The 11099-nt window shown below is 54.3% G+C and overlaps 3 protein-coding genes across 3 annotated transcripts in view; 1 reads left to right on the top strand and 2 right to left on the bottom strand.

Moving 5' to 3' along the window:
- The window catches only part of LOC114485546 (zinc finger CW-type PWWP domain protein 1-like), a gene marked incomplete at its 3' end in the record, with an annotated part of 11811 nt that extends 9041 nt beyond the window's left edge, over positions 1-2770 (bottom strand). Inside the window, exon 1 of the mRNA XM_028487168.1 lies at positions 2314-2770. The remainder of the gene's footprint in view (positions 1-2313) is intronic.
- A 229-nt stretch (positions 2771-2999) lies between these two features.
- MEPCE (methylphosphate capping enzyme) lies at positions 3000-8231 on the top strand. Its single transcript, XM_007110631.4, has 4 exons — positions 3000-5795; positions 6992-7210; positions 7392-7518; positions 7637-8231. Exons 1-4 carry the CDS (start codon positions 4125-4127, stop codon positions 7687-7689), a joined length of 2070 nt encoding a protein of 689 aa, XP_007110693.1. The 5' UTR covers positions 3000-4124; the 3' UTR covers positions 7690-8231.
- Positions 8232-8771: 540 nt separating this feature from the next.
- Positions 8772-9951, bottom strand: PPP1R35 (protein phosphatase 1 regulatory subunit 35). Its single transcript, XM_024123083.3, has 4 exons — positions 9595-9951; positions 9301-9514; positions 9084-9220; positions 8772-8972 (listed from the first exon to the last, which is right to left on the bottom strand). Exons 1-4 carry the CDS (start codon positions 9835-9837, stop codon positions 8799-8801), a joined length of 768 nt encoding a protein of 255 aa, XP_023978851.1. The 5' UTR covers positions 9838-9951; the 3' UTR covers positions 8772-8798.
- Positions 9952-11099: the final 1148 nt, after the last annotated feature.

Here is an 11099-nt window from a genome sequence, read left to right as displayed (position 1 = left end):
TGGGAGGATCCCACATGCCGCGGAGCGGCTGGGCCCGTGAGCCATGGCCGCTGAGCCTGCGCGTCCGGAGCCTGTGCTCCGCAACGGGAAAGGCTACAGCGGTCAGAGGCCTGCGTACCGCAAAAAAAAAAAAAAAAAAAAAATCATGACACTGATTATAGAATGAAATCACCTAGCTCAGCAGATCTCAAAGTGTGATCCAAAGACCCCTGAGGGCCCCCTCCCTTTTTCAACTACTTATCTGTGTTAGGCTGGGTTTTCTCATACTCCTCAACCAAAACAAGATATCATAACAGATTGAATTCAGAAACAGATGAAAATCCAGCTGTTTTCTATTAAGCCAGACATGAGATTTGCAGAAATGTAAAACAACACCATTCTTCATACTAAATTTTCTTCCATTTAGGAAAATATATTTTTCATTAAAATATTGTCTACGTTAACATTATGTAATGGGTTCATTATCGTTATTTTAAAATTAATAAATGTTTAATTTTTTTCTCAGTTTAATTTCTAATATACTAGTATCAATAGATCCATAAATAGATATAAACCAATCTTTGGAATCCTTCATAATTTTTAAGAGTATAAAAGTATTCTGAGACCAAAATGTTTGAGAATTGATCTAGTTAAATAAATTCAGTCTTGTCAATATCTTTCAAAAAGCATTAATCCTCCTCCCCCTTCCCATTTAGAATATGTTCACAAATTTCTCCCCTCTTAAGTATCCAATTATTCCCGCTTTATATTGTCCCTGGAATCCTCGGTCTAAAAGAACAAAAGAAACCCTTTAGAATTGTCCTCTAACACAGACTCTGTGAGCCTCAAAAAACTGTATTTAAAGACTGTATTTTGAAAAAAAAAAAAAAAGACTGTATTTTGAGCAGAGAACAAGAAAGACCGAGTTTCTGTTCTCACCGAGCTGACAGTCTACTGGGAGTAGTTAGACACAAACAAAAATAAGTAAATATATAGTAAAATAAATAAATAAAGACTATATTTTGGGAGCAGTTTTCTCAGGGTTACTTGAGATGCTGCCTCCCAGGCTTGAAGTCCTCAGTATGGCCACCAGATAAAACATAACTCTTAAATAAATAAAGACTATATTTTAAATATCCTTTAAGCTGGAGTTTGATTTCTTTTTGTCTTAATGTCTAACGGTATGTAGATCCCTGCTCATTATCATTCCTCCGTCAGTAAGTTTTTTTTCTCTTTCTCTCTTCCTTCCTGTCTCTTTCTTTCTTTCTTCCTTCCTTCTTTCTTTCTCTCATGTGCACTCAGCAAGCATGATTTAAAACTTTTAACAAGACAGAAGGAAAAAATGATCCCCGCTACGCTTACTGCCCATAGCAGACTACCTAACAAGACATTTACTGTCATAACTACCGGAACTAAACCTTTTACATAATCTTATAAATAAATTAATGGTGACTAAAGCTTCTAGGTTCAAAGAGTGCAAGGAAGCACAGAGATACGGGCACTTATCACCAAAACAGACTCTTTCTTTAGGACCCTGATCCTGGTTCAGACCCTTGCTATCTAACTCCCGAAAAGCTTCCATACTCGCCCCAAACTATTGCTGACCTCAAACTAGCCTTTTTGTGTTGTTTTCGCTTAAAGGGGTCATGCCCATGCACTCGCAGACTCCGGCAGCATTTTGCCTCACAGAGCACCAAGGTGATGTTTGGAACAATAAAAGGCCTGATTCCACCTTCTAAACCTGAGGGAAGAACTCTGACGGACCCACATTTTTCCCTCTCTCTTCCCTCACCAATTCTGTCTTAAGCACAGCATTTAAGACCGGAGGTACCACAGAGCCAAAAGTCCTTGACTCCCCTCAAAGGGTAAAACAGTGGCTTTCTAGCCTCTCTTCCCCATCAACAACTCCCCCACCATGAGATAATTTCCCCTCAGCTCCTCCTCCCCACCCCCAACCCGCGGAGGCGCCAGGATCCGCATTCTCGCTCAGGTCCGTCGTCGCCCGCCGTGATATTGAGTTACTTTTGTTTGTTTGTCGGGAGTAAGTTTGCAGTTAGAGATTCTGAAGACAGGGGTTAAGAGTTGAACGGCACCCTGAAGAGAAAACTTCTCAGGCGACAGGTGCCAGGATTGGCCAAGCCTAGAACCTTCAGCTGCAAGCGGAGAAACACCAGCTACCTTCTGGAGAGATGAGAACCTAAGGGCGAGGAGCAGAGTGGGCTAACGCAGAGATTCTCCAAGCCCCTCGAACCTCGAGCCAGTTTTCCCGCCACCAGAGAAAGGCGCGAGGCCACGCACAAGCTCCACCTCCACCCCCACGGGCGGCCTGCTCACAGGGCGAAGGCGCATGCGCAACTGGAATCGGCGTCTGCGTCTGCGCAGCTGAGTTATTTCCGCCATCTTCCACCGGAACGCCCTGTAAAACTACAAACCCCGTAATCCTCGTTGGCCTCACTTTTTTTAGGTGGCAGCAATAGCGCCTGATCGTTCAAGATGCACATCTTCCTTTTACTAACTTTTCTCTGTGCCCCAAACTGCCTTTTCCTTCCTCTGGGAATCGTGCCCTGATTCCCACTCTTCCTCTTACTCTCCTTCATGCCCTTATTTTGATATTTTGAGACTATCCTTAACCCCATTCTCGCCTCTTCCTCCCTCTTCTCAGCCACAGGACCCGCACCCCAAGCGCTGTTGGCAAGGAGAACGAGCCACCAAGCACCCTCTGGAAAGGCTGTCGAGTAGCTTCTTCCCCATTGACCGAGGCAGGGGATCCCCAAAGCAGGCCAAAGCCTCTTCTCCGCCCACATTCGTTTTTATATAAGGCGGCGCGAAGCCGCAACGTGTGCTAGGGAAGGCCTGCGTACGAGGGGGCGGTGGTGGTGGGTGTACTGCTATTGGTGGCTGTGGTGGGCGTCGGGGTCGCTCTCCGCGGGCTGGGGGGGCTCGTGCGCAGACGTCGGGTGGTGGGTGGAGGCGTTGGTGTCCGGGCGGTGGGTGGGGAGGCGGAGAGGAGGGCGTAGTGTCCCCAGGTGATTGCGATTGGGGGAAGGCGGAGGAGCGAGAGAACTACTCGGCCATTTCGGGGGAAGAGGAAGTTGGACAACATTGCCTGTTTTAGTATTTTTTTTTTCCAGTTCAGCAGAGAATATTTTCCAGGGGGTGAGTTAAAATGACCTGTCGTATTAGACTGAGAACAGTTCGTAGGAAGACGGGTAGTACGCTCCGCTCTTTCCCCCCACCCTACTTCTAGGTTCACCCCTCCGCTCCCTCGGAAGCCCTTCTAAATAGGTGGACACAGGGGGCAACCAGTTCATGAATAATTCATGAGGGCCGCCCCGTTCCTTAGCCACGCCCCTCCGAGTCGTGCTGACGCATGATGCGTGTACCAAACCTGAGGAAGCAACGTAACAGTCCCCGCCCCTAGGACGGAGGGCGGGGCGTCATCTCCAGCACGTGCTGCATCTACCCGCGCAAGCCCAAAAGGGTGTGCGCAGGCGCTGCCCACTAGGGGGAGGAAGGAGGCGGGGTAGGGAGGTTGCTGGGTTTAGAGCCGGGCGGAGACCGCTGAGACTCATTCCTCAGGAACAAGGGTCGGGTGTCAAGGAGACCTTTTCACACCAGCTCCCCGTCCCCCGCCTACGGTGGGTGGGATCGCGCGGCAGAGACAAAGGATATCAGTAGGGACGGACATAGCTGCGAAGGGAAGTAGGGTGTCAGTTTGGGGTGGTGGGCTTTTTGGGGGGGGGGTTGAGAGGGGCTATATTTAAACTCCCGGAGCCGTTAAGTTGGTTCGTACTCCGATGCGCGCGCAACCAGGGTGGTGGCGGAGTGCGCATGCGTGATTCCAGGGAGAGAGGAACGCGCCCCAGCAGTGCGCGCTCGCGGCGAAGTGGTAGTGGTAGTGGAGAAAGGGGTCGGCGCACGCGCGGTTGATTCCTCGAGTTGTTCGGGTCTCGCGGGCATCTTGTTTTGGTCTCGCGGGCGAGTAGGGCGCGCTTCGGGGGAGGCGCTTGGGCGCGAGACTAGGGGAGAAGAGCAGAACTGCGCGCGCACTCGCGAAAGGGGGGGAAGCGAGCGGGGTCTAGGAAGGGGGGTTAAGCCCCCGGTCCCCCCGGTTGCCCTCGACTGGGACGGAATAAGGGGAGGAAATGATCGAGATGGCGGCGGAGAAGGAGCCGTTTCTGGTGCCGGCCCCGCCGCCGCCGCTCAAAGATGAGTCGGGCGGAGGGGGCGGCCCCACTGTGCAACCGCACCGAGAGGCAGCCTCCGGGGAGCTCCGCGGCGGAACACAGCGTGGGCCGGGCCCGCGCGCGCACTCGGCGGGATCCCCGGCTTCTGGGGCCGGCAAGGAGAGCCCCGGGGCTGCATCCACCCCTCGGGGTGGTCAGTCACAGCAGCAACGAGGGGGCGGCCCCCAGGCGCAGTCGCACGGGGAGGCCCGCTTGTCGGATCCCCCCGGGCGAGCCGCTCCCCCGGACGTGGGGGAGGAGCGACGGGGAGGGGGCGGAACAGAACTGGGCCCCCCTGCTCCTCCTCGACCCCGTAATGGCTATCAGTCCCACCGGCCCCCTGGGGGAGGTGGGGGCAAGAGGAGAAATAGCTGTAATGTAGGGGGAGGTGGTGGAGGCTTCAAACATCCGGCCTTCAAGAGGCGCAGGCGGGTCAATTCGGACTGTGACTCTGTCTTACCCTCCAACTTCCTCCTGGGGGGCAATATCTTTGATCCATTGAACCTGAATAGTCTCCTGGACGAGGAAGTGAGCCGCGCACTCAATGCGGAGACCCCTAAGTCATCCCCACTTCCGGCCAAGGGGCGAGATCCAGTGGAGATCCTCATCCCCAAAGATATTACAGACCCTCTCAGTCTCAATACTTGCACTGATGAGGCCCAAGTAGTCCTTGCTTCGCCACTCAAGACCGGTCGGAAGCGGCATAGACACCGGGGACAGCACCACCAGCAGCAGCAGCAGGCAGCTGGAGGGAATGATAGCCACTCCGTGCTGCCCACAGCCCCCCTCACTTCCTCACTCCATGGGGAGGGCACCCCGCAGCAGCAGCAGCAGCATAGAGGCCAGAACCGGGACGCCCCCGAACCCTATGAACTCAACACAGCCATCAACTGCAGGGATGAGGTCGTGTCTCCCCTTCCATCTGCCCTACAGGGTCCCTCAGGCTCCCTTTCAGCCCCTCCAGCTGCCTCAGTTACCTCTGCACCCCCGTCTTCCTCCTCACGACATCGCAAACGTCGCAGGACTTCCAGCAAGTCAGAGGCAGGGGCTAGGGGTGGAGGCCAGGGTCCCAAGGAAAAGGGCCGAGGGAGTGGGGGAGGCCGCCACCACCTCCACCCACTACCTGCTGCGGGCTTCAAAAAGCAACAGTGCAAGTTCCAGTATGGGAATTTTTGCAAGTACTATGGGTACCGCAATCCTTCCTGTGAGGACGGGCGCCTTCGGGTATTGAAGCCTGAGTGGTTTCGGGGTCGGGACGTCCTAGATCTGGGCTGCAATGTGGGCCATTTGACCCTGAGCATTGCCTGTAAGTGGGGCCCGTCCCGCATGGTGGGCCTGGATATTGACGCCCAGCTCATCCACTCGGCCCGCCAAAACATCCGACACTACCTGTCCGAAGAGCTGCGTCTGCCACCCCAGACTTCTGACGGGGCCCCAGGAGCAGAGAGTGAGGAAGGGACCACAACCGTCCGAAAGAGAAGCTACTTCCCAGCCTCCCTGACAGCCAGCCGGGGTCCCATTGCTGCACCCCAAGTGCCCTTGGATGGAGCAGACACATCCGTCTTCCCCAACAATGTTGTCTTCGTCACGGTAAGAGGGTTCACAGGCTCTTGGCATAGGGGCCAGGAATGAAGATGAGATTAAATGGGAACATGGCAGGGAAAGGTTATGACCCAGAGGGTGTCTGTGCATGCACCCCTCCCTAGGAAAACCAGATCCTCCAGAGAAGGGTCTGAATCTGCGATTGACTCCACTGGGTGTGTCTCTCCCCCTATAACCTGGGGCGGGGGCTCTACTTGGAGTCCTTTCTCATGACTGCAAGCCCCAGAATTGGGGCAGATTCCTCTTGCCCTGCTCTTGGACAGGACTGTAATCCAGACCTGTCCACCTTCCCCGTTAGAGGATGTGGTCCAGATGAAAACTTGTCCTCCAACCTACTGAAGGTGCATGAAGGGATGGGTTTCAGACATAGAATGTCTTGGGATTGGGGTGGGGGAGGATTAGGGTAGTGGCTGACTAATTACAGTTTCTGTCCTTTGATAGGGACCTTGTCTGCATTCGATGCAGAATTGTCAGTGGCCGGGAACCTTAGCGGCTTGGCCTTAGGTCATCTCCACACTGACCCTAGATGGTGGGATGGGGAAGCAGGAGAGAGTACCATGTCTTCAGTGTCTGTCCCGTGACTGCAGGTGGATTCCCATAAAATGCTCCAGTTAGGCCAGCTACAGGAATAGCTGGCAGTGAGTGTGTTGGGTTACAACCTAGAAGAATGGACTTTGCAGAGGGTGGTAATGAGCTTATCATCTAGAAAAGGTTTCCTGAGGGATGGGGTTCTCCATTTCTCTGGGAGAAAAAGAATAGGCCTGAAACTTTGCCAGTCCCAACTACAGGGAAGGAACCCACAGGTCTCCCTTTCAAACCTGGGTTGGGGCCCTTTGCATAACGTTGAATCTCTCAGCTTAATGACTGTGGGCTGGGAATAAGTCGTGGACAGGGTCTTGGGAGAACCCTACCATTCTTCCTCTGCAATTTGACCCCAGCTTTGGTGATCTCGTGGATAATTTGCTCAATTTAAAGTTACCCAAGCTCCCTTTTTAAGTTTGATTGGCTTACCACCAATAGAAAGCAAGAAAATGAGACTCAAACAGGGCACCATTTGGGAGTTATTTTGAGGAGTGTCAAAGCAGATGGTGGCCAAGGACTAAAGTGAGGCTGCAGAGTGGGTTGTGAGGGGGCAGTGGTTCTTTTATGCCTCTGTTGACCTCACCCCTAATTCTTGCCCTCAGGGTAACTATGTGCTGGATCGAGATGAGCTGGTGGAGGCCCAAAAACCCGAGTATGATGTGGTGCTCTGCCTCAGCCTCACCAAGTGGGTGCATCTCAACTGGGGAGACGAGGGGCTGAAGCGCATGTTTCGCCGAATCTACCGGCACCTACATCCTGGGGGCATCCTGGTCCTGGAGCCCCAGCCTTGGTCATCCTACGGCAGGAGAAAGACTCTCACGGTGAGTTGGGGTTTCTGTGGAAGTTGGGCCTATCCTTCCTTTAGTTGAGGCAAGGAAGGCCTCAAAGCAGCAGAAAGAGGGCTTTCTGAACAAGGTGAAAAGGCCCCCGGGGTGGGCATCTTCCTCCACCAGCAGAGAAAGCAACGAACGAGCTAAAGTGATCCCTTGCCCTCCTCCCTAGGAAACAATCTACAAGAACTACTATCGAATTCAGCTGAAGCCAGAGCAGTTCAGTTCCTACCTGACATCCCCAGAGGTGGGCTTCTCCAGCTACGAGCTTGTGGCCACACCCCACAACACCTCCAGAGGTAAGGCTGGCTTATTTTGTTGGGGGAGGAAGGGAGGCCAGTCCTGGTGCAGGGTGCAGACCCTGTGGAGTCTTAAGGTCCTGCCAAAACCCCTCCTGATTGCGCACTCTTCCCTCAGGCTTCCAGCGTCCTGTGTACCTGTTCCACAAGGCCCATTCCCCCAGCCACTAAGTGGCCCCCTGAACAGAAAGTGTGAAGCTGCCCGCTGCTCCAGAGGACCCGGGGGGGGAGAGGAAAGTATCCCAAGGTCTTTTCTTTCTGCCTCCAAAAATAGTTTCCTCTCCTGGATCTGCAGAGAAAGCTTTTCCTGTGTTGCTGCCCCAGCCTCTTCCCTACACCTCTGGCACCTAAGCAGCAAGCCCAGCTGTGCTGGAGTCACCATCATCTTCCTCTCCCCTAGCCCACTGGGCTGGATGGCATGGACTGTTTGCTGCCCTCTGTTCTCCGAGGGCATGGGAGGTGGGGGGTATCGAGTTCTCTAGCCTCTTCCTCCTGTTCTCCCAAGGAGAGGTTCCCATTTCTCCTCGGCCCTTGTCCCTAGCTGCGTTTCAGTGGACCACGGATAGATGGACTGAGGGTTAAGAGGGGGACGTTGCTGGGGAGGCATGCAGGTACTGTGAAAATCCTTCCCTCTGCTGTCCCTCACTGGGAGAGGGGGTTGGGTTTGGAATGTGAGAACAGCACAATAAACTTGATGTTTAGGGCAGTGGCCCACACACCTGTGTCTGGCACATTCTAGTTTGGGGCGGGGGGGACAGGGGAGGGTGGTGGTGGGTTGGGACGGTGCCTCCTGGTAGAACCTGTGCTTCCTCTCTGCCCAAACTATAGTCTTAAGGAAGAGGGCAGGTTTTTCAACGGTTGGGAAGACTGTTGAATGCTAACGAGACCCACACACAAGTGTACAGAACCCTAGGCCAGGAAAAAGGGGTATGTGAACGTTGATGTGGAACTTGAAGAATCCATCTATCCTCCCCCAAAAAAACACTGACAAAATGTTTTTACGTAAGCTTTGGGCACAAGGCTAACTTTGGAAGAGTTAACTATGGAGTCGAAGTGGAACTAGAAAAAGGCACTTTTAGGACCAGACCACCTGCCTGCTCTATTTCTCATCACTACCAAGTTCCTTTAAAGGAGGGCCAAAACCTTGACTTTCTGGCAGCTTCCAACCTGAGGCTTGACCCCATCTCAAGGCTCCCAAGAAGAGTCCCATTTGTTGGCAAAACCACTTTATTCTCAGTTTAAAAACAAATATGAACTGGCAATCCAGGGAGCCTCCAAGTCTACGCTTCCCATCGCCTCAGTGTCCGATGCATAAGGAAGGTATCCTCTGAAGGGCGGGGCCGGAGTTGAAGCCGGAGAGGGGGCAGACCTTCCAGGGTCAGGTGTGGAGATTCATAAAATAATGTTTCTGGATCACACAAAATGGTCATGTCTGGCCCTGGCCCAGGTGGCTCCTGTTGGAGTTAGGGCACAAAGCAAGGTTACCCTCGGGGAGGGGACAGAAACCCTGGCAGCTGGGGAAGAGGGGGGACGGGGTAGGGGAGACTCAAGCCCAGGTCCCTCACCTTTGGAGGCGGGGCTCGGGCCTGCGGCGGCAGGAGCGCCAGTTTCTCCCTCAGCGCGGCGTTCAGAACCTGTTCCTCGGGCACCTGCAGGCTCACCAGGTCTCGGAAGAGCCGCTTGGAGCGCGGCACGTTCAGCCCTGAGACCGCAGGAGGAGCGGAAGTGAGCGGCGCCTCGCACCCCCGCTCCCGCGCCCGGCCGGCCGCCTGCCCCCCTCACCCTCGGCCACGCTCTCTTCCAGGCTGCAGCGGGTCTGGAACGACTTTCTCAGCTGTTCTTCCACGGCCTTCGCGGCATCGAACTGGCCCCCGGCTGCGGCCCGCGCGGCCTGCAGCTCGAAGCTCAGGGCCAGGCTGCTCTGCTGCGCGGGCATCCCCAGGTCCTGCGGCGGCTCGGACCGTACCGGGGAGGGCGGCGCCAGGCGGAAGCGGACCTGGAAGCAGAGAGCGGGGCGGTGAAGAGGTAGGCGCGGGGTCGTCGGCGGGCTGGCGGCCAGGCCTTCCCCCAGCTCACCTGCCGCCCCTTGCGGGCCCCGCCCCGCCGGTCCGCCCGCCCCTTCCGCCGTCCCGGGCTGCAGTTGGACCGCCCGCGCCCGGGGCTCTCGGACAGAGGACTCAGGCTCAGGCTCAGGTCCAGGCCGGGCTCCGGCACTGGGGCTCCGGGCTCGGGAGCTCGGGGTTCTGGGGGTGGCCCTGGGTCAGCCACGGCCTCTCCCCCTTCCACCGACTCCAGCTCTGACTCCTCACAGCCCATCATCTTGAGATGTCTGCAGGGGTGCAGGGGTCGCTGAGGGCCGAGGGTCACGGGACACGGACTCGCCACCTCCTCTCCCCCGCCCCTCTAAGACGGCGCTACCGAAAACCGTTAGCGCCCGCCCCGCCCTACTGGTGCGCCTAAGCGTCATTTCCGTTGCCCCGCTCCCCGCCTCCCGGCAGGCTTCCGCCCACATAACCTCGCCCCGCCCCCAGGCCGGGGTTTTAGAGCTGAAGAAGCCCTTGGAAGCTCTATGGGTCCTCATTAGGACCAGTTTCATTTAGAAACTTGCGCTACAGCGTCGTTGCCCTACCCAATCGTCACCACCTGGCCTCCGCTGGAATCCAGAGTGTGTCAATCCTCCCTATTAACGGTCCAGCGTCCCCATACTGGACCTCCCTACTCCGTGCCTCCACAGCATCTCCGGGTGTTCCGTCGCCTCCGAACTCGGACCGGAGCTTCCCAGTTTGAGTGAGGGCGTGGCCCGCTGACTCCAGCCCCGGACTCCCTCCTAGGCGACCGTGGTTGCCTGGGCGACAGCAGCCTCGTTCAGCCTTGCGGCCTTTTGTGACTTTTTACCCTTCGAAGATCCACTAAAATATTCATCTATATAAAAAATAAATATCTGCATGTAAGTACAGTTTAAAAATAATAATAATAATAAGGCTCCGTGGATTTATCCCGGACTGCAAGGCAGGAAACGGGAGCTCTCGCCTCATTCCCTAATGTTCCTTGGGGTAGGCCCTCTCAGTTCTGTGAGCCTCTGTTTCTTCTTCTGTAAAATGTACTAAGTTGGGTTCAAGACTTTTGAGGCTCTCCCACAATGCGTTAACAGTCAACAGGCATGTTTCTGTGTCACTTTTCAGTTTGTTTTCACATACTTTATCTTCCAAGAAATGCTGTGGAAGATCAGCTAGAATGGATGGCGTTACCCATATTGTACAAAAAAAGTTTTCGAGAATCTCAATGGTGAAACTAGAGGCTTTCCTGCTAAAGTCAGGAATAAGTACGCCCATTCCTTCTACTGCAGATCTTCCTCCACTTATGATGGGGTTATGTTGAGAGAAATATATCGTTAAGTCGAAAATGCGTTTAACACACCTAACCTACTGCCCATCATAGCTTAGCCTAGCCGACCTTAAATGTGCTCAGAACACTTAACTTAGCATATAGTTGGACAGAATCACGTAACACAAAGCCTATTTTAGAATAAAGTGTTGAATGTCTCATGTAATGTATTGAATACTGTGCTGAAAGTGGGTACA

Source organism: Physeter macrocephalus, unplaced genomic scaffold (genome assembly GCF_002837175.3).
Source record: "Physeter macrocephalus isolate SW-GA unplaced genomic scaffold, ASM283717v5 random_1125, whole genome shotgun sequence".
Lineage (NCBI taxonomy): Eukaryota > Metazoa > Chordata > Mammalia > Artiodactyla > Physeteridae > Physeter > Physeter macrocephalus.
Note: the sequence above shows the minus strand (reverse complement) of the source record. Positions and strands in the feature narration are given on the sequence as shown.